This window comes from Bombyx mori, chromosome 20 (assembly GCF_030269925.1).
Source record: "Bombyx mori chromosome 20, ASM3026992v2".
Taxonomy (NCBI): domain Eukaryota; kingdom Metazoa; phylum Arthropoda; class Insecta; order Lepidoptera; family Bombycidae; genus Bombyx; species Bombyx mori.
In genome coordinates, this window is record NC_085126.1 from 439,376 (window position 1) to 466,629 (window position 27,254).

The 27,254-nt window shown below is 38.6% G+C and overlaps 1 protein-coding gene across 8 annotated transcripts in view; it reads right to left on the bottom strand.

Annotated features, from left to right (window-relative positions):
* The window catches only part of LOC101742101 (uncharacterized), a 166,735-nt gene that overhangs the window by 94,791 nt on the left and 44,690 nt on the right, over nucleotides 1-27,254 (bottom strand). For 2 of the 8 annotated variants that reach the window (XM_038018077.2, XM_038018074.2), the window contains exons 2-5: nucleotides 24,940-25,119; nucleotides 18,338-18,545; nucleotides 6,281-6,492; nucleotides 5,577-5,704 (exon numbers count right to left, since the gene is read on the bottom strand). In XM_038018077.2, coding sequence (XP_037874005.1) covers nucleotides 5,577-5,704; nucleotides 6,281-6,492; nucleotides 18,338-18,545; nucleotides 24,940-25,113 — 722 coding nt within the window. In that variant the 5' untranslated portion in view covers nucleotides 25,114-25,119. The remainder of the gene's footprint in view (nucleotides 1-5,576; nucleotides 5,705-6,280; nucleotides 6,493-18,337; nucleotides 18,546-24,939; nucleotides 25,120-27,254) is intronic. The other 6 variants (XM_062674228.1, XM_038018076.2, XM_062674229.1 and 3 more) reach the window with 3 other exon arrangements.

A 27,254-nucleotide genomic window follows, 5' to 3' on the forward strand; every position in this document is an offset into this window, starting at 1 on the left:
GGATATATTTTACCAAAAGTAAAATTCGCAGCCTGACCAGCCTAAGACCAGCCTCCAAGTTGAAGACATAAAATAGCCGATAAATTTAAAAGCAAACATCATCTTCGCCAGATTGTTTACCCTTCAGAGGACACGCCGAGTCTATTATTAGATACAATACTAATCAGTTACATCCACACCTACTTCTTGGCCAATCGGAGTTCGATTGAATCATAAGCGTGTGTCGACAATCAAACGTTAATAACATATTAACGTTTTCAAGCACGAATTTCGCAAGTTTGTCAACAAGCCATTTATAACATTAAGTTGTGTAGGAGCCCTAATGACAAGGATATATGTGCGGATTCATTTAGCCACTCTCAATTTAATACAGCTTCACATCCTGTTGTTAAATTAGGTTTCAAGTAGCTGTTGGGTTAAAGAATTACCAGCAATAATATCAGCAGGCTGATTGACTATTATTGTATCACAACAGTTAACCTACGAACGTTTTTTTTCGGGCTGTGGTCCGAGCCTCCAACGAGGTGTCCGCGCCTATGGTATGTGGGATTTGACGGTCTGCAGATGTTAGGAGCATACTGCGGGCCCAATGATATTTTAGGGCCCTACCGCACCAAACGACTCCACCTTGCATTATGTATGTATGTATGTATGTATCTGCAGCATCTGCATCTCTGCAGCACAGCGGCCATAATTGGCCACCACTCGCTCAACCCAAACACTAATTTGATTCTTTGGTTTTATTATTATTATCATTTTATTATTTCTGAATATCTTGGGTTTCGTTGTCACGGACTACTAAGGTGTTATTAAACGGAAAGAATCTCTCTATCCGCATCCAAAAGATTGCTCTAAACGTGTCAGCTCATAATTTACTAGCGGTTTGAATTCGATCTTTTACAATTTTATAAAAGCCATTCCCGAAGCGAACATTACAACTGCAAAGGGGATGGCCCATTTTAGGCCCAAAGCGGACAATAGATTATAGAAAAAATACTTAGTGCATTAATTTTGTCATAAATAAATATGCATTTACTTTCTTGCAAATAAGCGCCACTATAGTTTACAATAAGTAGTTTAAAAAAAGTAACTCTATTGAAAAAACAAGGATTTTTATTTTTGTGGGAAAAATATTGCCAGCTTCAAATCCTTTTACGTATGAAGTAAATATTTTGAGTATATAAATAAAACATATAAATAAATCATTTTAAGTATTATCATTAATCAAACGATTTTAATGGATTTTATGCACATAAAATAACATCGAAGACATACCCATTGGACTTTAACTTGTAACTATACTTGAGACCTTAGAACTTATATCTCAAGGTGGATGGCGCATTTACGTTGTAGATGTATGTGGGCTCGAGTAACCACTTAGCAACACCAGGGTGGCTGTGAGCTCGCCCACCCATCTAAGCAATAAAAAAAACTTTACTAGTATTGTTATTTAAATATGTACACCTAAGACAAAAACATAAAAAATAATGTGTACTCGTAAAAAAAAGATTAAGATATAAATCAATTATCGGTTATTTAAAAAAATAATCGATATATGAATTTCATGTAATTATTTTTCTTTATACTGACAACACTGAATTTAATCTGACTGACTGATACTTCGCTTGCTGCTTGTGGTGTTGTGCTTGCGTTCAAAATGGATGTGTTTTGATTTTTCTTCGATTTATTTTACTTTTATCAATAACGTTTCATACTACGACTAAAAACATTGTGTGAATTGTGGTTTTACCCTGACCGAGATTTAAAACCGTGTATATGCTCTCCTTTGCTATTTTTAGATGATACTAATTGTGTATGAAGATGAAGAAAATATAGATATTTAAAGAATTAAGTGTGTTTTTATACCCTATTGGATAAAAATACATTAGGAACATCTTAAACATTAAGAAAAGAAAAGTTCTTGAAGTATCTCACAATCCGACACTTATTTATATAGAAAATTAACCTCAAAACGAGTTTTTATTTTTATTATATTTCTTATAATAGTGGCGTCAATTTCAATATATTTTTTAGATATCCAATACATTTAAGAATTTGAATCAGTACATTTTTATAGTAATATTTGATGTCCATCTTGGGCCTAGCACACTATGGAGAGTGGGCAATCCCCTTTCTGCAGCTCACCAAGCCTCCTAATAACTATCCTTCAGGACTCGACGTATTATTCAAAAATAGAGGGTGTAAATATTCTCACAATCTAAACGATAAAACATATAACATAAATAGTAATAATTTGCCTAGTTTTAGCAGTATTTATGATTTATTAAGCACAACAAAGGGTAGCCTGCATAGCTCTCTCAACACAACACAACTCTTAGCGTCACACGAGACCGCGGGAGCGATGAACCCCGCGTCGACTCATTTAGAATAGCATTACATTATGCGCGGTACAAAAAACATTTGCCAAATACAGCGCAACCTTAATACATATAACGAACCTCAATATAACGACGTCTTCGGTTTAACAAATTCTTCGTTATGTCTTTGAATTAAGAGTCAATATAAAGCCTTAACATTACATTGCGAAGATTTCTTGCGAACAACCTCTTTATAACGCATTTTCAACGAATTTTCGAAAAAAGTGTAAATACCTCTAATTACCTACCTAATTATTTTTAAATAGAATATACATACAGTAATTTGATAAAAATGTGTTATTATTTATTAGTAGACGTTGTTCGTTATAACAAGATGAGTACCTAATATTGAGGTGAATAAAACTATTTTTTTTTTACCTCGTTTGTAGGTAGACCAACCTTTTTTTTTTCTTCGGGCTGGGGGCCCAACCTCCTACGAGGTATGTGGACTTAACGATTTGCAAGGTGTTGGGAGCAGACCGCGGGCCCAACCCACTAAACGACTCCCCTGCACTCTTACACCCGATCTCCGTCCGGGGTCAGAACCGGTCAGAGTAGGGGGGTTCCCGGTTCCCGCGGTCAACACTACAACCAGACACGCGGCGCCACCCCGAGGACGCCCGACCCACGGGTCGTCGAGGCGATGGTCGACGACCTAGGTAGACCAACCTAACCTAACCTCAGTTTACCGAATTACTTGATATAACGAATATTTGCTTGTCCCCTTCCGATTTGTTATAACGAGGATGCACTGTATTACTATGGGCGGTACAGTGTCGAAGGTGCTCACGGACAACCCGATGTCTGTCCGCGATATCAAAGTTCGGCTTCAAAATCTATACTAATATATAAATCTACAGTGGTTATTACGGATGTTCCGTTATAACTACTGAACCATGCATCCGATTGACTTGAAACTTGATATCCATGTATAAAATACATGTATTTAATGGATAGGCTAATATTTATATGAGTGTTGGACTCCCTGCACCAGTTGCGGGGGCGTTAATGATGAGAATGTTTGTGGGGGTAAGAAACACTAATATTAATTTTAAATGCCCAGCGAAGCGGACGGGTACAGCTAGTCGTCTATAAATGCAAAAAATTATCTCAGAATAAATAAATCGCCCGGCGAGCACTGCGCAAACACGCGGCCCCTACGAATATTGAAAACGGTAAACAACATAGTTCCGGTTCGACTCGACAAATGTAATGTACACAATAAACACACACTCACTCCAAATAACGTATTGATGTAATCAAATTGAATTTCACGATTTCTTTTTTTTAATATATTTTATATGGTGTATCTGTCTGATACAAGTGTTAATTTTAGTGTAAATATGAATTGGGTAACGTGGATTCAGTAATTTTGTTGTAATTTAGTTTCATTTAATTGAAGTTTTAAGCTTAATAAATAATGATTGGAAGAATTGAAAAGCTTATGTAGGTTTTAAGATGATTGCAAACAGAGATGTTTTAGTAAGCTTTATCAGAAGTTACACAGCGCCGGGCGGTGCGGGGCGGTATGTAGGCGCCGAGCGGCCCCTCGTGTGTGTTTGGGAGTCCCGGCTTAAAAATGGCAGAAATTTTTATTGATAACGTCTAATCGAGCTGTTGAAGTATGTGTCTCAAATATATAATATAATATAGGGCAAATATATAATATAATATAAGGCAAATTAAAAATTTTGTGAATTTATTTTTTAATATGCAAAGTTATTCTTTCTTTATGAAAATTATCTTTCATTATGTGCAAAGTACCTGCCTTTTTTTAAGGCTGGTGATCCGTTTACGGATACGCGGTCAAGGGGGATCACAGACCAGTTATGTCGGACTCCGGCGCCTCCACAGAACAAAAGGGAAAAGAAGAAGACCGAGGTCCTCCTCTTCCAGTTCCTGCTGGGAAACTACGCCTCGACAAAGGCGCGTGAGGCGCTGCGTGGACTCAGCCACGCGAAACCTGCCCCGCAAAACCGACTGCCGACTAAACCCACATAAAAAGTACCCGCCTGCGGGACGCGAACATCGGCAAGCCGCATCGCTCGATGCGAATGCACCGGGAATCTTATCCTTTAGGCCACGACGACTTCAAACCCAACGAGAGATCGGACCTGTGCTTTGTAAAACACGCGTTTATGCAGGGTCACACTACCGTTTCGCCTTGTCGAAGACTCCCGACATTTTAAAAGTCAGTGTGGCTTTGCCCAATTGCCTTCGACGTCGAACACAACTCGAAATAGTGACCCGAAATATACCGATAGCAAGTATTGCATGCAATGTACAAAAACCTTGGAAACAGCATCGTAACTTGCGGAACACCTACGTAACCAATCACAGCAGTAGACTGCGACGCTCTGTCCATTCAAACAGTGGGCGATCCACTTGCAGAAACTATCGGGAAATCCGCAAATAGCAGCTTCGACAGAAGTGCCTTATGCCAGAGCTTATTGTACGCCTTCGATATGAAGGCTCTCCACCTTTACTCTCCAAGATCTCTGTCCAGCGGCGAGTGAGATAACGGAAGCCATGCTACCTGCCATTGACCAGACGGCTCCATCGCCTTGAGCAGCAGGACAATAAGAGCGACAGGGCTGTAACTCAAAGATTTTACCTGGTCACCGTTGCTGCTGGGCTCAATTCAGAGGCCTACCAGTTTTCTATATGACCCACAAGCGTATACTCTATTTGACATTTTATTTGTATTTAGTTTATTAGACTATTCCCTCGCCTGATTGTGCGCCAAATTACAATGATCGACTTCACATCTTTGGAACCGTTCAATGAAAGTTTACTACACTATGTACTAACTACCTAACTATGCAATTTCGGCCATATCTTCTTGGGATCCTTTACCGTTCCGCTAGCTCTACTAGTGGCTCTGGCTCTCAACTTTCAACCTTCCCTAAGTTGATGTAGTATTGTCAGCTTTTCACAAGACCGATTCAAGGTAGGGAATCCGCTGTGCCATCTCCATAAAGGACTGCAACAAGCAGCAGGGCGGATCGACACAATCACAGCTCAGTACAGTTATATTTTCAAAAGTTTTTGTTCTTTTTTACATTCCTGGTTTACGCGATTTACATTCCTGGTCTGTTCTCGTGTCGTTTATCCCATAGAGTCGAGACTTGGTACAGTTATCGTTTATCGCAACCACAAGGACGGTTTCTGGTGTAGGATCGTCTCGATGCGACTGACCTGACGGCGTCCAGGTACCCGGCGGGCTCCGAGGCGCCGGAGTGCTGCGAGCCGACCGATATGACGGAGGGGTCGCGCGCCCGCAGGTCCAGCACGCCCTCCTCCTCGGGCGCGGGGGGAAACCGCTGCTAGAAACGAGAAACGAACAATGTTAGCCTATTTAATGCTCTCGAAGAGAGTTACTACTGGTGGTAGGACCTCTTGTTAAGAATAATTATGTATCATATATCATGTACTTATTCATGACCAACTCTCGCTTTAAAGAATCATCAATACATTTTATTAAAAGTAATAAAGTTAATAAATTTCCGTAGGTCACTAGCATGTCTTTAATTGCCGCGAAGCAAGTTCAGGTAGCAGAACATGCCAGTTATTCCTTAACAATCATAATAAAGGTTCAGTCTTGAGTAAAGAGCTAAATGGGCGACCGAACTATATCGATGTCTAGTGGCGCAAGATAAGGCGAGTCGTGAGCTTCGTCTCTAGCTCTTGGACTGCAAGGAAGTTTTGCCACAACAAGAACTGTATACGTAGCACTCACGCAAAAAGTAGAAAAATTTCTGGAAATTTTACGTAAAGTGTCTATATGTGCATGTGTGTATGTCATGTTGATGGAAAGAACGTTCGTATTTATGGCATCCGCGGCAGTTGTCGTCAGATCGCTGTCTCGTCTGCTCGTTACGATAACCGTAAAGAGTACTCACATTAACAAATTTATTGACATGATTCGTTTCCTTCTCTTCTTTCCTGAAAGGTGAGGATGCAGGCGGCGCCGGGTCAGTAGGGTATAGAGTCCTCGAGGTGGGCCGGGGCGAGGCGGCGGGGGGCTCCTCCCGAGGAGCCGGGGTAGTCGACGCATCGTTCGAGAGTCCTAACACTTGCGCTGCGTATTCACCTTGGAAGGACATGTCCGCACCTGGAAATTTTTATTATAACAGATATTTTATCATGTTTATGTGAATGTTTATTTGAAGTCGTCGTAGCCTAAATGATAAGACGTCCGGTGCATTCGTATCTAGCGATGCACCGGTGTTCGAATCCCGCAGGCGGGTACCAATTTTTCTAACGAAATACGTACTCGACAAATGTTCACGATTGACTTCCACGGTGAAGGAATAACATCGTGTAATAAAAATCAAATCAGCAAAATTATAATTTGCGTAATTACTGGTGTGGTAGGACCTCTCGTGAGTCTACGCGGTTAGGTACCACCGCCCCGCCTATTTCTGCCGTGAAGCAGTAATGCGTTTCGGTCTGAAGGGTAGGGCAGCCGTTGTAACTATACTGAGACCTTAGAACTTCTATCTCAAGGTGGGCGGCGCATTTACGTTGTGGTTGTCCATGGGCTCCAGTAACCACTTAACACCAGGTAGGCTGTGAGCTCGTCAATTGGTCTTCCGTCTCAGCTCGTCCGCAAAATTAATAAAAAGGTACATTAAAATACAAGTACAAAATAAAAACTCCTCTTCTATACGTCGTTTAAAAACATTTCCCTTTCATTCAAAGCTCGTTACAAATTCTCCATTCACCGTCGACCAAAATGACCTCGACCGCGTGTAATGCCCCGACATCTTCTGTGTAAGGTCACATCTACGACAGCACTAGGTCATAGGTCATAATTAACATTTCATTGGGTCTGTTAAGGCGTCGTGCTATTGCTAAATGTTAACAGAAGCGAAACAGGACTTTGGATATTAACAACGAACGATAATGAATATTTTGAACTACATTTAATGTTACATTCAATATAAGCTGATTTTCATTTAGTACTAAACACACGCACACGCTTGTTGGGACGACTATAGTGGCGGATGAAAAGAGATTTCATGCAGCAGAGATGCGATGTTGCGATGGATGTGTGGAGTAACGAGAATGAATAGAATACGGAATGAATGTGTTAGAGGAAGTCTGAAAGTGGCACCTGTGACAGAGAAGCTGAGAAGTGCGCGTTTGGGATGGTATGGACATGTGATGAGACGAGATGAAAATGAGGTTACTATGAATGTAGAAGGATATAGAGGAAGAGGTAGACCTAAGAAGAAATGGATGGATTGCGTGAAAGACGATAAAAGACGATATGTGTAAGAGGGAAATGAGCGAAGAAATGGCATTTGATAAAGATGACTGGGAGAAGGGCAGGAGAATGACTAAGCACACGCAAAAGCAAAAATCATAAGATAGATAATTAGTGCGTATGACATAATATTGTAGGTAAGGTCGTCTAGTTCAGAATGAAGTACAGTTATTGAACAATTCCGAAGCGCACGAGACGGAGGCCTCGACCCGCAAGTGAAAGTGACCGACTGACTTCGTTAGTTCGCATGACGACAACGAGGCCTTTAAAATATTTATACGGGCTTCAATTCATTGAAAAACAATACAGTCTTATAGTTGAATCTTGTTATTAAGTATCTACTTTGAATTAAACCACCTTGATTAATGTACTTTTTTTCGCAAACTGCCTTAAAAATATAATTTGGTAAAATCTATATTAAAAAATGAACGAGTCTCTTCTAGATTTGACAGAATTGATCTAGACTCGTTGATTATAAAACAATGCACTTTCTTAAAAAAAAAATTGTAACCGTCGAAAAGCAAGTTAGTTAATGAAGGATTGAGCGGGTAGATATCAAAGTTCAAAGAAAAGAGAAAGAAAAATTCTCACTGCCACTTGTGACGTCATCGCCTTTCGAGCACTCTGCTTGCACACAATTCTGATTTAACCCTTTCTATACGGTAAGCCTCGCAAAAAACGCAAGCTCTGTGATGAAAGTGCGCACATCACCCATCGTGTACAGTAGGCCTTTTGTGGCCAGTCTATATAGTCACTGATTGTAGCGAAAAGGTTAAGTTATGTTACATCCTTAAAATATTTAGTTTTACGTCTACTAATCTAATCTACTAATCGCAATCATTTTTTTTTGTGACGAAAGAGAGTCGTGCGTTCCCATAGCGTTTTTCAAACCACATTTCAAAAACAATTGTAAATTCCTTGCTCCACTGCCACATTAAAGAAGGTCAAACGGACGCACTTTGCTTTAATAATATTCTTATATATATACATTTATATATATAATGAGCCCCGTTTTGTGTACGTAGAATGTTCATATCACTAAAGTTCAAGACATTACATCCTCAGAAGTCATAGGCCAGAGATTATGTTGTAAGAGAAAAAAAACATATTCTGCTCTAAAATTATTCAAATTTACGTCATTAATAATTAATAGTACTACGTTAATAAGGCTGAAGTCTGGTTGTACATTATGAGCCTACACTAGTAGGTACCAATGTCCTGTTTAATTCTGTACCAAATTAGTCAAGAGTATCTGTATAAAGAGCCGCTATAGAATGGCGGTAGATTGAGATGTTCACATTATAACTGTCTTAGGGATTTGCGTGTCGTCAAAAAGTTAAGATAAAGTCACGGGAATTATAGTAAGAATTAAGTCATACTTCTTGCCACTGTCAATGTAAATACATCGCTAAAATTCGATATCTGTTAATACACATACACTTGCAATAGAAGTAGAGAAAAAAATAGAAATTACTTATGTACAGAACAATTTAAGATTCCTTCTTGTACATTCCCTATTGCAGACCTGCGATCTGTTTATCCTAAAAAAAGCTTGTCTGAAACCTGAAACCTGACTGATCACTACTGTCTTCAAAATTTCTATTTTATCGCCAAAATATAAATCAAATTTTCTTTCACACAAAAACTTGTGCATTTGTTTTAATTCAGTAAAGTAAACAAATGTCATTTACTTTACCATTATCTACATCTGTTTTTAAGCTCTGTTTTAATAAACTATATGTACAATTCGATCAATTCCTTCTGATCGGACGCGTTTCTAGTGACTTCCCATAATTTGTGTGTAAATAATTTATTATATATCTATATATTAATACGTGAAGCAAAAACTTTGTATCCCTTTTTACGAAAATTGTGCGGACGGAGGAGTATGAATTTTTCCACACTTATAGAGAATATAGAGAAGAAGTGCACAATGCTAATATTTTTTTAAAATAATGCATAAAAGATACATTAAATCAATAAAGAAAACATTACACACACTACATACTATGTATTTAACGCACACACGCATGCATATTGCATACTATTTATTGTCAAACTTTTGTTCTTGACGTCTGTTGTCAAATTGAGAATAGATTAAATATTGTTTGTCTTTGTTAATATTTTTCATAGTCATCAGTCATAGTTCATAGCCTTGGCGAAATTTGTGATTATAGAAGTATAAAATACAATCATAATAGTGTACAAACATACAATTCCAATTAATTATAGTCGAATTTCGACTACTGCGGGGCCTCTAGTATTTTTAATTACAAAAAGTTGCGCACAGGACTAAGCGATCCGTGAAAATGTCTCCCCCATACGTCACACGCGAGACACTAATTGCCGGTCATAGATCGCCACTCACCGTCCTATTTAAAGAACATCAAAGAGCTAAAGAGTCTAGTGTCAAATCCCTCGTCTGCTTTACGCTGTTACGGTGTTTATGCTTATATTCTACTTGTCGTTTGATATATAAAAATGCGAATACGATATTCATATAAAATCGATTGATAGATACCGGCTATGGTGATGAAATAGTATGTTGTTTTTAAAATACGCTGCTTACACTACTCGTACGGTTTAAAAGCAACTGGTACGTATACCGATAAAATAAATATAAATTTTAGCAATTAATATGTATTTTTATTACATTACTTTATTCCTTTATACACTTTATAGGGAGGCGATTCGAAAATAAATTAGTATTTGAAAAGATGATATTGAATTGGACGAAGTAGCTAGCATGTCTTATGTTGGCTAAGAAAAACAACACATCTGTATACGTAATGTAAAAATCGACACACAAATTTTTTTTATGGCTTAGATGGGTGAACGAGCTCACAGCCCACCTGGTGTTAAGTGGTTACTGGAGCCCATAGACATCTACAACGTAAATGCACCGCCCACCTTAAGATACAAGTTCTAAGGTCTCAGTATAGTTACAACGGCCGCCCCACCCTTCAAACAGAAACGCATTACTGCTTCACGGCAGAAATAGGCGGGGTGGTGGTACCTACCCGCGCGGACTCACAACAGGTCCTACCACCAGTAAAAATTGGCACACAAACTTGTTAAGCAGTCTTTAGTCCACTCACCCAACCAATCCTTAGTACATCCAATTTTTTATCCAATCCTTTCGGACTTCGCTCTGTTGTCAGCTTTCACAACTTACACATGCCATATAGGTATCGAAAGCCATGGGAGAAATAAGTGAAACGTCACACCCGGTACAAATAAAGTGCAAGACAAAAACCCAATGTACTTATAAAATAAGTGGATCTCAACGTTTACAATAATAAATCACGTAATGCATCCATTGCGGGCACGTGGAATGCTTGCAAAAATAAACACAACGAAACGCTTCATTAATAAAATAACCAAGAAAAATCTTCACAAGATCATCAATCCATCATTAGTAATCCTGACCTTTCGGAACCTAATCCATTCTCACGTAAATTTTAGTTAGAAGTTAGAATTGTTTTTTTTATTTCGTTGGTACATTATCCAGTGATATGGCTTGGTCGCACCCGCAGTCTTATCTGAACAGAGTCTAAATTGTATTATAACGGTTATTCTAGTCTTCATACCGAGATATTACAACTGGTTTGCGGCAGAAAAACTAGCTTCTCCTTATAAAACTCTTCTTCTTCTTCTTCCAGTGCCTCTTCAATCCTGAAGGTTGGCCGTTAGCTTTCTGTATTCCTTTCTGTCAGCAGCCAGCCGGAACAGCTGTTCGACGGAGGCAATACCGGTCCACTCCCGGATATTCCGGAGCCATGACTTTTTTCTTCGCCCAGCACGTCTCTTTCCGTCCACTTGGCCCATATTATAAAACTCAACGGCGTGCCATTTTTAATGTGTTCCACTGCTTAAGATTTTCTAAGTATTATGTGATAACGGTCTAATGAAAAATAAAAATCCAATCAGCCAATCAGAATAAAAATCGTAATCATGTAGAATGTTATGTCGATTGCAGAGGCAATCTCAATTATTTAAAGAGAGAAATTAACAATAATTCTAAATAAGTATTACGGATCCCATTTTCTAACATCAGTAGAATTAATTGTTATATATACTAGGTATATAATTTGATTACTAGGTAAGCGAATGAAAACTAAATGACTTGGAATTATTTTTGCGGGTTCAAAATTATTTTTAGAGCACTGGTAATACGTATTGCAAGCTCGCAGAGGTCGACACAACCAATCAACCTATTCTAACCCCCAAACACAAACGGTGGTCCGCCTTGACTGATCTATTCTAACCCCCATATACAAGTGGTGGTCCGCCGTGACTGGTCGCACGTAACGTTCACACGATGACGATGTAATGCGAAAGTGCGCCGAGAATGTTCAACAGTGTTGACCGTTGGATCAAATACGTCACTGTTCATTCAAGTTTTATCTCAGCAGCATATCGCATGTTCACTCCGTAGTCGATATCCGGCCATAATCACTGACACCTCAAGATCATTCATTATTTGTATTATATTTTTTCTTTGTTCTTTCTTTTAAAGATGAAAAGAGATAGAAAAATCGAGGCCTTAGTAGAAATTGTATATTAAGGGGGATCATTCAGAAAGGTCAAATGCGTTCCAGATTTTGAGCCTTACCGTAAACTCGTTTAAATCTGGACGAGCACGGCAATGCAGCAGCACATAGCATCAGGCCGCTGATTTCTCGAGAATAAGAAAAGTACCACAGGAAGTCGAGCCGATAACGACCCGATACTGGGCGAAAAGCCACACAAAGTGAAGTCTTATAATAAGACTCAGTGTAGTATACCTAGTCAGGTCATAAGTATTTAAGTTAAAACTTTTCTTTTAGAATGCTGGCCACAAAAAAAGTTTATTTAATTCGAATTTCGAATTGTTCATGAAAATAAATATGTATACTTTTAGAATTTTACTCATTTTTAAATATGGAGTGGACGCTTAAAGAAGACCGTGTTGCAGTTATTGCGTTGCATCGTTGCGGTTACGAGCCAATTCAAATTTTTAACATACTGAAAAATTTGAATATAACCAAAAGATTCGTTTATCGTACCATCAAACGATACAATGAAGACTCTAGTGTAGATGACAGGTCAAGAAGTGGTCGGACTCCAGCAGTGATAAAAGCTGTGAAGGCGCGAATTCAAAGAAATCCCAAACGTAAGCAGAAACGGTTGGCCCTTCAGATGGGGTTAAGCATAACCACGGTGAAAAGGGTGTTAAATGAAGACTTAGGGCTTCGGGCATATCGAACAAAAACAGGACATCGTTTGAATGCTCGTCTAATGGACCTGAGACTGAAGAGATGCCGCGCTTTGTTGAAGCGGTACGCAGGAAAAAAATATCGGGAAATTCTTTTTTCGGATAAAAAAATTTTTACCGTAGAAGAGAGCTATAACAAACAAAATGATAAGGTGTACGCACACAGTAGTGAAGAAGCGAGCAACCGTATTCCGCGTGTCCAATGAGGTCATTTTCCATCCTCGCTCATGGTATGGTTGGGAGTTTCTTAATGAGGCTTAACAGATGTACATTTTTGTGAGAAAGGTGTAAAAACGAATGCCGTTGTGTATCAAAATATAGTCCTGACGAACCTTGTGGAACCTGTTTCTCATACCATGTTCAATAACAGGCATTGGGTATTCCAACAAGATTCGGCGCCAGCTCATAGGGCGAAGAGCACACAAGACTGGCTGGCGGCACGTGAAATCGACTTCATCCGGCACGAAGACTGGCCCTCCTCCAGTCCAGATTTGAATCCGTTAGATTACAAGATATGGCAACACTTGGAGGAAAAGGCGTGCTCAAAGCCTCATCCCAATTTGGAGTCACTCAAGACATCCTTGATTAAGGCAGCCGCCGATATTGACATGGACCTCGTTCGTGCTGCGATAGACGACTGGCCGCGCAGATTGAAGGCCTGTATTCAAAATCACGGAGGTCATTTTGAATAAACTTTAGTGTCATAAGAATCTATGTTTTGTTAAGTTCATTTTGGTATATGAATGGTTACATAATGAATAAACTTGTTTCAATTATTTTACATTAAACATGTGACAGAATTTATGACCTGACTAGGTATATGGAACAAAATGAATACTAGTGCGAACTAGATACTAGTGAATACGGAACGATATTTTCGTCGTCTGTGATTTGAATTCCGAGAACCTTTAAAAAACGTTAAAAGCCGTTTATGATTTTATACTGAACACATTCGTAACGTTATCATCGTTCCGGACTCTAAAATCCTAAGGCCGGATTATCATAGGGTTGTAAACGGACGCTTTGATGCCACGCGAATGTGCAAACAACACTTGAAACAATATTTGATAACGTCCAACGTTTCCAACTGTTACATATTGCTAAATATGTTAATTTCATTTTTATTGTTCTGTGAAAAAAAATGGTTGAGCAGAGATGAAATGGTATTTAATATTTTATCTCTTTTTTTTCCTATCTATGTTGATAGCCTTGAGAGGCTATTTCAGTTTCGCCCTAACATGTAGGTGAGCTCACGGGACTCAAACCGGATTGATGCTAACACTGGCCCTAGTAAGAGCAGTGCTTCGCAGAATCTACCATTGGATCTGAAACGCGACCCACTGACAAGATCCGGCGAGAAACTCAGTGGGCTGTGTCTATGGGTTAATTCGCTCGTCGAGCCCTTCGTCGCAAGAGACGGGTTCTACAAGGACGGTGACTGATGCTTGTGGTAACTAAAAGCACAATTTCATCACGTTCGGCGCCGAGCCGTAGGTCCGTCCGTCTTACTATGCGTTCTGCTAACAGTAATTTCGTTAATAAATTATTATTTTTGTATTGTCTACTCTATTTTGATTACGTTTAAGTAGCTGCGCAAACATGAGAGCACCAAAAAATGTATTAAACTGTTTTATTTAATAACCTCAAAACTACAGAATGAGATATTAAAAAAAATGCGGGAAAAAAACGTTTTTGAGGTAGAGGAGCTCGGGTTCTGGCTTCAGGGGGGGGCCGGACGCTAGAGCGAAAGTGCAAGGAGTACTGAAACTTATAAACCTCACGACGTGAACGTTCATAAACTGCTTTTTGAATTCTGATTTACTACACCAGTAGTGATAAAACCAGAGATTTGAAATTGGTATGATACAAACGTCGAAAAGCAGTTACGAGCTCAGATACCGCATGTAGCAAGTTTTATTAATTTATTGCTTAGATGGGTGGATGAAATCACGGCGCACCGGGTGTCAAATGCCAACAGCGTAAATGCCACCACCTACCAACTTGAGACATGAGTTCCAAGTCTGCCCTACCCTTGAAACCGAGACGCATTACTACTCTCTCACGGCAGAAATAGGCATCGCGGTAGTATCTACCCGTACGAGGTCACAACATGCCCTACCATTAGCAAAATTCTACATTAGAGATACATTCGAGAAACATTAGATTATGCAGTATCTATCTTACAGATGGAGAGTATTTGGCCCTCCAGGTAATAAATCATTACCATGACCCATTGGAACTCGAACTATCATATCCATAGCTCTTTGACAGTATTCACAGACAGGAAGCAACTTTAGTAAATTTCATAAATTGGCTTTAGAACACTTGAAATAATATTTGATAAGACATTAATTACGTAAAAATGTATTTCTCCGTAGCGAGAAACTGAAAAATTTAAAAGTTAAATTAAGTCATGAAGGGGAACTATTTACAGAGAGCACGACACAGGGTTCGGTGGCTACGAGGCTTAGGTCAGAACAACATACGAAGCGTTGTTGTATTTCATAATATAATCTTATGAATAATAACTGATTGACGGACATTTTAGTGTGTTTACACTTTTACAATATCGCTGTAAATGTTTTAAGTTTATTATATTGATAATTATTTCCCGGTTTAGGTATAGGACAAAGGGAAGATCTTCCACCGAACGGGTGATATTGCTCGGTAGAGCGACGGTCCCCATGTTGTTGTTCGGATCTTGTACATATGTAAGCTTATCTTGAAAATGTCGTAAGTGAGATTCAGCCATCTGTCAAATAACGTGTAGCGTTCTGTGATGGCTGCCGCCACAACCGGTTTTGTCAGACTCCAATTTATTCATGATTTTTCTCAATCAAAATGTTCACCAAAATTTTACATAAATATACAGATTATTGCACGTTGGATGCAGGCGGCAACGGACCGGTCCCACTGTATATCAATTGGAGGAGAAGCCCATGTTCAGCAGTGGACAGTGGACAGGCTGAGGTGATGATGATGATGAGACAGATATAATATACAAACCCAACTTCTCAAATCAATGACATTCCAATTTCCAGTCATTTCTAAAGTTATGTCTACTGCCTACTCGCAAATGCAAAACTGTTATACAATTTGACTAACCAAATTCTGAACTTCAAACCAATAAACATAGGAAATATAGAAGAATACAAACGTCGAATACATCAAGTCCTACGCACGAAAACGTTACAACAAAGCTCTCTCGCGGAATGTTACCGTGCTTTGTTTTAATATTATTTATCCGCGGATCGATGCGAAGCGGAGACTGGCGGCGGATTTACGACGTCCACTCAGTGCAACCTTGTAGGGACGAGTGAGGTCGCAACGAGATTCCAATACTACAATTATTAAAAAATTTGGATTTATTCGTAGTTTTTTTGACAACGACTTATAATTCGATGGAGCCGGCTGCACGCACGAAAAAACATGACTCATGCGGCGTTACCTCGCTCTGAGGCGTATTTTCTTATGACGTTGTCACGTTCAACTACCGTCAGTAAGCCGACTTTACAGACAACCGAATTTTTCGACTATGAACAGCCAGCTCGCACATCGCACTTCAGTATCATCCTTAGGCGCTATGCGAAAAGACGCGTATTTAAAAAAATGTGATTAGTTTTGTATTCAGTGTTTCTAATCAGCATAAAATCTAACAATAAGCAGTACGAAGAGGATCACAGCTTGCAAACTTTAAGACAAAAAAAGTATCATTTGTCTAGAGACGTTTGTTTTTAAGCCGATCTCTCTTTATCAACGCAAACTAATAAACAAAAGTCAGATCATCTTGATGTAGTGTGACTATGTGACTAAGCCTATTGCCATTGCGAGCTCATGGCCAGACTGCCTGCAGACAGACGCTTCATTAACCTTTACAGTTAGTCACAAATCATCAAATTTTGTCGTTTTACAAGTGTATCGGATTCACAGTCGCACGGGTCGATATCAATCTTGCGCCTATTTCTGTTGTCTAGCTGTAACCCAAATTGACGTAATCATATTTTTTTGTATACAAATCTGTCAGTAGCGTCGAGGGGCTATTCTTGCTCACGGAGCTCTATTTGAAAGTATTTGATAATCTCAACCCTAGTAAGAGCAGTTCTTCGGTGTATGTACATATAAACGGATCGGAATCGCGATCCACTGAGAAGATCCGGCGAGAAATTCAGTGAATTGTAGTAATCATATAACATCATAATCCTTCAAAATAGCATAGCCATTATTTCGACTTAACACACGAGGCGGGACGATTTTGTGTTCTCCACTAGACAAAAATAGAACACAAAACAAAACAGTAATTCTGCACTAATAATATTATTTGAGAGAATATCACAATATTCGTCAACGGAGCCAGCCCTAGAGGTCTGCGCTACAGGCCCCGGAGCGAGGCTCACTAATGGGAAAATATGTTTTATTTAACATCAATACACTCGCTACATTCCTGACCTTAAATAAAAATGTATTATTGTGAATTTGCAAGTCGGAAAACGAACATGGATACTACATTGCTTTTTATCGTTGTAAATGGAGATACCTAAAATACATAAGCTACAATATAAAACTTTGTAATTTTAGAAAAAACGAAGATTAAACGCTTTTCGAGTAACCAACCGCTCTTTTCGGAAGAAAAGAGAAGTCGAGGAAGATTGCCAACCAGGTGGACGGACATTGTCAAGGAGGCCACAAAGCCAGCGTCCTGGGCGCCATTAAGCAGGCCGAATGCAGGCAACATTGGAGGAAGCCAGTGCAAAAACTAGACCAAGGTGGTCACGACCCTGAGTAATGAGGAAGCGACGAAGAAGAAAAACCGCTCTTAAATTTTCTCGACATGATTTAAATATTATTTATTTTTCCTGAAATACAAAATTGTATTATCCAAAATTTCAGAAATTATTTAACGAATATAATAAACGCGTGATGAATACTGTTCGCATTATCGTGTCCGTATTGCGTGAATACGTAACGAGCAGCGTGGACAGCTGATGCCAACCGAACACCTGACCGTAGATCACGCCAGTTAACGTGGACACATAATATTAAATGAAATGCTCGCCTAATCACCAAAATTCGATTTTAATCACTAACATCTGGATATTTAGATTCATTTTATTAAATTCCCTCTTGATTCATTACTTATAGTTTTTATTGTTAAAGTGAAAAAGATCATGTTTTCAAAATGGTTTTATTAACACTGAAACACGTCAATAGCTACCATACACAATTAGTAAAAAGACGAGAAACTGTTTTGACATTTATCTATTCATTTATAGATTTTTTTTTTCATCTAAGCAACAAAAAAAAAAACAAAAAAAGATTACATTAGTTGCGGTACACAAAAACATATTTGACCCGGAATTTTCTGTCAAAGTGTCAACTCATTGTAATGCTAAAGTACCCCTGTTGTGATATTTATATGAAGATGAGACTCACCGATAAAAGGTTTTCCGTCCAATCTCTTCATCCAGTAAAACCTCTGGTGGTGGGGTTTGTTCTCTCTGTCGTACTGCTCCCACTGCTGCCGGAGGAAAGTGTAGCAGACGCAGCAACACTTGACGGTGCCATCGTCATCGCCTTCAGCCTTGTAGCCGGTGGGGGGAGCGTGCGCGCCCAAAAACGGGAAGTAAGGCTCCGAGCTCTGCTAAACGAGAATACAACACGATTACATTACGTATATAAAGCTTTTTTTATTATTGAAAGATTACTGGTAGCCCGGAGGCCTTTCCAGTTTCACCAGGACATGTGGGCGAGCAAAGGCTCGGCCCGGAGGGGTGGGATTTGCTAAGAACTGCCCGAGCGCCTTTGAGGGAGACCTAACAACTCAAGAGCAATTGCCTCGCGAATGAATCTACTACCGGATCGGAATCGCGACCCACTGAGAAGATCCGGCGAGAAACTCAGCGGGCTGATGCATGGGTTAGGTTGCATATATAAAGTAATCTTCTAATCATGCTTACAAGAACCCTTAGGACATTACGTCAATCCTGCTCTATATGCCATAACGAAAGACTGTTTTCTGACTAAGATACGGTTAAATGATACTTGAAATGGAAGATTTGGCGTAAAATACATTAACAATTTACTTTGAATTATGTACAAACGTTAGCCCATACTTGAGTAGTTGGACAGACAACAACTCTCGATATATTTTCTCGAAGTTTCAGTACATTAGATCAACAAACATTTTGCCCCTCAGACCGGAATGCGTGATTGCTTCAGAGCGGAAACAGGAAGGACAATAGCACAACTAGGACAAACGCACGGGCGAGCTTAGATCGGCAGATAAACAGACAGCCATCCGGCGCTAAGCGGTCATCGAAACTTATAATCAGGAAAAATATGACCACCCTCGCTGAGAAGCGATATCGAAGGGTTTGTCAAAAAAACTAACTAAGATTATTCACTTATTCGTAGTCGCTTATTCACTTAGTCGTAGATGTCTATGGGCTCCAGTAACCACTTAACAACCAGGTGGGCTGTGAGCTCGTCCACTCAACTAAGCGAAAAAATAAATAAAAAATATTCTAGAAAGTTATTTCGAGTTCTAACTACCAATGTCTATTCACCTGTACTTTCTAGTGTTCTTATATTTTAACATTTTTAACCCAGCAGTTGGTTAACACACAAGAAGTAATCACGCGCACATTTCTCAACAAGAAACCCGCAAAAAATCCTAACAGCAAATAATAATAAATGAACAATGCGCAACGCATGGGAAAATCTAATGGGAAACGCTTTTACCTTTTTGCCATAGAGCTATACGCGAACTCGGTACCTATTGCAACGATGCGTTTTGTATGGGACATTGTTGACATTGTCACACGCACGACATTATATATCAACAATATCAATTTAGCTGCCTATGTACATGGTTACTTGCATGCGTCTTTATTATTATACTAGCGGCCCGCTCTGGCTCCGCTCGGGTCTTTAACAAAAATTTCAACGATATTTAATTCTGACATTGTATTATTTTTTTAAATAAAAGAACACTTATTGCGGCATAACTATAATAGTTAGACATATGCTATCGCAATACTTTTTGTAAATAATAATGTGTTCTACAAAGTCGTAGTACATTATTTGATTCTATCATTAATAGTTTTTGCAGGGCACGTGATGTAAAGAATACTTTAGGTAATTTTGTTTACACCTTGGGTTACATTATTGGAGTTTTAGTAAGGATCCCTAATTTTTTTCAAAAAAGATTATCCTAGATCACTCGGGAATAGTGTAGCTTCCAAATAGTGAAAGAATTTTTCAAATCGCTTCAGTAGTTTCGGAGCCTATTCAATACAAACAAACAAACGAATATTTCCTTTTTATAATATTATTAGTATAGAAGTATAGATTATTAGGACACGTAATCCTTGCTTTGACCCCTCAGTTAACATTAACAAAACTTTAGGTCGCAGCCCAGTTTTTGTCTCGCACACTTATTTAGAAAATTTCGTAGAGGCCCGTGGACCAAATCACGAAAAATAATCTAATGGACTCGTTCAATTACACCGGGCATATTGAATCTTAGACCAACGATGCTTCATGTATGATATCACATCACACAATGAACATTGCAATAGAACACATATACAATAGAACACTGCCTATTTCTGCCGTGACACGCTATACATGAAGGGTGGGGCAGCTGTTGTAACTATACTGAGACCTTAGAACTTATATCTCAAGGTGGGTGGCGCATTTACGTTGTTGATGTCTATGGGCTCCAGTAACCACTTAACACCAGGTGGGCTGTGAGCTCGTCCACCCATCTAAGCAATAATAAAAAATAGATTAAAGCTAAATATATCGTAATCCCCATAATCCTTCGACCAACCCGACAAACTAAAAGGCGACGACATCTGTTTCTCTAAACGAAAATCTCCATGTTTATTTGAATCGCTCAGTTTGATCGTCTCGGAGGCCCTTCACCTCTGTCTTGAATCAGTGTTCCGCACCAGACAGCGACAAACGAGCGCTGACAGTCACGAAATTAACCAATGTCATATGCCAATAGTTTTAAGCGATTCGTCAATTAACGACCGCACCCTTCGATCAATAATAGTACTAGATTAAGGATCAGGAACAAAAATAAGACGCTCCAGTGGCCACGTTTGCAGACACGAAAACATCTTCATTTCTTAGAAAAAAGTTTAATAATGTTAACGACTTCAGTTTATTATAAACCTTAATACTTAAACATAAAGTTTAATTACCATTGCAAAATATATGTATTTAGGTCCTTTCGTCAGAAAAAGAATATTATGGAATAAATTTAAAATGTCACTTGAACATAAAAAGTCATCAGTACAAAAATATTTATTCTAAAATGATACTTAAAGCCTAATTTATAAGGTTAAAAATATTTGTTTAAAATTTCGTGCTTATTGTATTGTGGAACTAGATGTAGTTCTTGGTATTACATTTCAATGCTCAGAACACAGTAAGTATTGAAAGACATAGAGTTGCAGAATATACATATTTGTTTTAGGTTTGTTTTGTATGGTCGCAACTATTTTTGACCGATTCTAAAAAGTAGTAGATAATATTTTACATTGCCGCTATTACAACAAATAGATAAAAAATAAAATTGAATAAAGTAAAAAAAATATGAAAGGAAACACGAAACATGTTTTCCACGTATTCTTTATACAGAAGTAATTAAAACAATAATGTAGGTTTAATTACCTTTAAACAGATTCAGTTTGTTATAAAGCTGTCTTTTAGAAGTCATTTTTATATGAGCGGTTTCTTTTTTACAAATATAATGTAATCTTATATCAATGAATTTTTCTATAATCAGTTTATTTTAGGCTTATTTTATGGCTGTGTTCGTTTCCCCCAGAAAACAAATCCTTTTCAGCATATACGCTTAAAATATTTACACATACATATAAAGTTTTATTAATACTTTTTTGCATTGATTTGCCACCACCATTGAACAATTCTAGAATTTTTATATATTTCTTCTCCTCTTTCTTTCGCGACAATATATATCCATTGTGCACAGCGAAAAGGGGCTACTAGGAAATCTACAAACAAAAATAACATTATAAAATAACAAAACTACTCTATGCATTCCCTGTCCAAGAATAGGTGATGTTTGTTACAATAGTTGGTGCCTTGTTGCAAACATTGGCTAAACAATTACAATATTCGTAAATTGTGTTTTATTTACAATATAATTGTGTTTATTATTTTATGAAAAACACATAATAATATAAATTTACCAAAAAAAGATATTCCTTCCAAAACCTTGGTGTTACGGTGGTTTTTTACTCAGTTTTTGAACGCGCATTGCAGCGTTTTGACGTCTTAGTGTTGGCTATGATTGGACCATACTAATTTGAAATAAGACCACAAATTTATTTGTGGTCTTATTTTTCGGGCCGTTTTTGAAGCGCTAATCGCGAATCTAGTAGTATTATTGATCGAAGACCGCACCGGTCCGGATCAGAGTCGACCGGTGACGACGATAGCCGACCGGCTCCACGGACGTCAGTTACTTATCAAGTATCAACTTAATTGGGTTGCAATGTTAATTCAATTTAGTGCTATTGTCAATGCCATTAACTTAACATTATCAACTGGATTCGGTTTTAGTATTAATTAAGTGACAGAAGGAAACAGTTTATGCACAAACATAATCTATGTTTTTATTTACTGCGTTTTTTTCCCTACCTAAGCTTGTCTTGAAAGACAATTTCAGTGTAACCTTAACTAGTAGGTGAGCTCACGGGGCTCAAACCGGAAGTGTTGCTAACACTGTCCTTAGTAAGTGCTTCACAGAATCTACCACCGGATCGGAAATGCGAACCACCGAGAAAATCCGGCAAGAAACTCAGTGGACTGTGTCTATGGGTTAACTTACTCGTCGAGCCCTTCGTCGCAAGCGACGAGTGCGGCGAGGACGGTGACCGGTACTTGAGGTGCCTAAGAAAACTATTAACGGATCGGGAGGATCCGTAATGATACTGCGGTTAACGTGATGACATTAATATGCAACCATTATATTGGTTGAGATGAGGACATTGCGAAGCGTATGCTTGCAGACAGGTCAGCACCAGAGGAGTACATTTGAATAATCATCAAGCAGATGAGACAGGTCGTGTCGCTGGTCGTGGCTATGAAGCTTAGCCGACACGAATATTGAAATACGATGCTCGATATCTGCAAATACACTATATAGCAAAGGGAGGCGATCGAGCATGGGAGAGCTCCTCTCCATGCATCAACCCTCCGCTATCGGGCCGGAGGCAGGAGCCCGCTGTAGAAGACCACCTCCCTCAGCAATACAGTTCGGAGCAACCGCAGGTTAAGATCACGGGGCGCCAGCGGGGTATTCCGAGACTGCCGTACAGTGCTGTCCGTTGTAGTCGTCGACTCTGGCCTCGACAATTCCGTCGCGGGGACTTTAATCCCCCTTACCTTGCCCGGGTTCTATCTCAGGCTGGGATGGAGCGAGAGTGCAGAGGAGTCGTTTAGATGGTGGACGCGGGAACCTCGAAGGAGGTTCAACAAGACAAAGACCCGCGTGAGGTGCTATAGACTAGCGCGCTACATGAGTCGAAAACTTACGTGTATGGCTGTCTCACTCCTTAACCTGAGCGCACGATTGCTTCAGCTGAAATAAGCAAGATGGCGGCTCACGGCACGCCCAACGCCCAGTAAATTGTTGTTTATGTCATGGTAACATAATATTAGGTACATTGCACCTAATTACCTACCTATTTTATAACATTTTTCCGGCCCAAGTCGAACAACAACATAGTCGCATGACCACACCGGCACCGGGCACACACACTGAACATGTTTAACAGTCGCCATTAACACGAAGGCCCAAAGTAGAGCTTATAAAGTATGAAACAAATAGTTTTCCCATAAACCACTGAAAGCTTTCAACTAAAAGCTGTTTATATATACAGTCAGTACAATAGTAAGTTCAGTATAAAACGAAACTCTAGATCACAGAGGTACAGTGTTCGAAAACCGGCATGACCAAGTATTTAATAGATCTGTCATGTTTCATTTTCTTTTATTTTTTACGACGAGGACGGTGTCCAGGTCTTAAGAGCCTAAGATTGGATTCGGGGGATCCGACAAGACATGTTTCAGGCCACGGGGGCGTTGCGTTGCCCCGTCGCTTGAGTCTGATAAGTAATCATGTTTTAAACCTGCACCGGTTGAACCACTTTGCGGCCTATCTCTGCCACGAAGCAATCATAATGTCCAGTTGACACACTCCAGCCCCCGTAATTCTTTCAGAATATATGCAGCATAATTCAAAATTGTAATAGTAGTAGTATTTTCCAGATTGACCCATTTTTGAGTGACAGGAGCTGTTATTATCAACCCCGATGCCTCTGCCCGCATTTAGACGTAAGGTTTCATTAGAATTATGGCTTTTGCAAATCGGGAGCACGATTGCGTCGCGTCAAATATAAAATAGTACTTGGTAAGGTTCACATTTTCGTGATTTATTAACCCCCAAAAACTATAGCATTTATTTGCTAAGTACGTATGAGTTTAAAAAGGTTTTAGCGAAGCAAGCTTTGCGGTGCTTTAGTAGACTATACAAACTTCTAAACTTGCTACTCTTATCTGAAAAGTGATTTGAAAAATCGTGCTGTTGGTGGTTAGTTGTGGGTAGACAATAACAAGTAAGATACAATGTCAATGTTTCACTATTTGTGAAAATATAAACTCACTTTTCCGCAATATTTTCACTGAAATTGTACCAAAATGGAAATGTCTTTTACGTCATTATATTTGCAAGTTATTTCATATTATTTATTTGTTTTGGAAATCTTTCAATTGATTTCGTCTCCACATTCATTTATACTTTTAGATAACTCGTTAAATTTTCGCTAGAAACGAACGCTTATTATTTTATTTTGAGAAATACTCAAAACATGTGATCTAGTGATCCGCTATTAACGGCTACATTAAAAGCATTAGAGATAATTGGTGAAAAAGCTTCTTCAATCTAAATACATGTGTACATGATTTCGGGGCTCATAAATTCAGTAAATGTTTACCTGGGCATCAGGCTTGACTCGGATCGTGTAGTGATCACTGAAGCCGGTGCCCCCGCAAACGAAGCACACGCGGACATCATCACCCTGGGCCGGAGTAGAGGACTTGCGCAACAGCGTCGGAGAATCAGGTTTGGTCGCCAACGAACTCTTTATGTAAGCTTTGGCTTTCTCCATCCCTCACTGTTGACAAAAAAAACGTTTTGTCAATAAAATGTGGCGATTAAAAGATAAAATTTACACACACTTCAAGTAAAATCCGAAATGTATCCATCCTACTTTGAAATATTTTTTTAATTACCGGTAAGGCATATTAATGCTACAATATGAAGCAAAGCATATGAAAATACAATTGGAAGCGTCCTATAGTGAGCCTTCAAATAAGAAATTATATTTCGCTACCGACATTTCTGAACACCGGCAATGCCAATAGCACATCCAGACCGCTGTCTAGCACGAGTAACTCTTCTAGACATTGTTTTCAAAAAGATAGTTCATGGAACTGCAGAAACAGCGAGGAAATTAATAAAATACAATTGAGGCCGTCAGCGCAAAAGTGGCCTATCCCACAATTTTTCATAATCATGCTTATAATTATATATATTGCAATATATATAATTATATTGATATTAAATATTACAATATATATATGTAACTATATTATTTATTTATTTATTTTATTTATTTATTTATTTGGGAAACAAACAGTACAATACAAAACATACAATATTTAAAAAAAAAATAGCTAAAACAATAACCAAATATGTTTCCACAATCAAAATCACATATAAGTAGACAGTGAACAAGAAGAGAAATTTAGAAATTCAAATTACAAAAAAACAAAAGCAACACAATACGCACATATCGTTTTATACATTAACTCACACTATAAAACTACAACACTTATCGGGCCAAATCACCCTATAAACACTCCAAAACAGCTTTTCTATATGCTACAAGTGACAAGTAAAAGATATCAGCATTAGAGAACTTAGCATCATACAACCTACAAGATCTACGGACAAAAGAGTTAGAAGCATATTTCGTTCGAGCCGTGGACATGTGGAAGGTCTGTTTAGAACGCGCGGAAATACGACTACATTTAAATGAAATTTTGGAAAGAAGATAGCTAGAATCAATCTCGTTATTTATTATTTTATATAAAAACATTTGATCCCTCAGTAGCCTGCGATCGACTAGAGAGACAAATTCTGTCGGTTCTGGAGAGTTAAAGCGACGACAATGGTATAAAAGATGCTTAAAAAACTTTTTTTGGACTCTTTCTAGTCGCTGAATATAAATATTATATTGGGGGTTCCATGTGACGGAGCCATATTCCAATATAGACCGTACAAAACTGTTGTACAACAGAATCAAAGTAGATGGTCTTTTAAAGTCTTTACCAACTCTAAGTATGAAGCCTAACATTCGAAAAGCCTTATTTACTATTTCATTAACATGAAAATCAAAAATCAAACTGGAATCCAAATAAATACCCAAATCACGAACAACTGTGGTGCGTACCAAAGTTTGACCATTAATAGAATAGTCATACAAGATATTCGATCTTCCACGTGAGAATGTTATAATAGTACACTTATTAGTATTCACTGTGAGTAAGTTATTTTGACAGTAAACAAATAAGTTGTTCAAATCATCCTGTAATTCCAAACAGTCGTTTAAGGACCTTATAACTTTATATACTTTTTTGTCATCAGCGTACATAATGAATTTGGATTTCCTGAAAACATTCGAAACGTCATTGACATATATATTAAATAACATAGGACCGAGATGAGAGCCCTGAGGAACTCCCGAGGGAACAGGTGCAAATGATGAACAAAAACCATTGAAAGTCACAGCCTGACTGCGATCTCTAACATAAGACTCAAGCCACCGCAGCAAATCACCGTGGACCCCAAGTCCATGCAATTTCTCAATCAAAATGTCAAAATTTATTCGATCGAACGCTTTGGAATAATCCGTGTACACCACATCAACCTGATGACCATCCTCCATGGAGCTCAATACATAATCCAAAAACTCACAGAGGTTTGTCTCAGTAGATCTATGGCTTATAAAACCATGTTGTTGCTCTATAATATGAGGCCTAATCAATGGAAATAAAAAATCATAAACTATACGTTCAAACATCTTAGGGATGGCACAAATTTTAGAAATTGGTCTGTAGTTAGCTATGTTATGTTTATCACCGCTCTTAAAGACTGGCACCACGAACGACCGCTTCCAAATACGGGGCATAACACCAGTTGATAATGAGTGATTAAAAAGAAGATGCAAAGGGTAACACAGCTGAG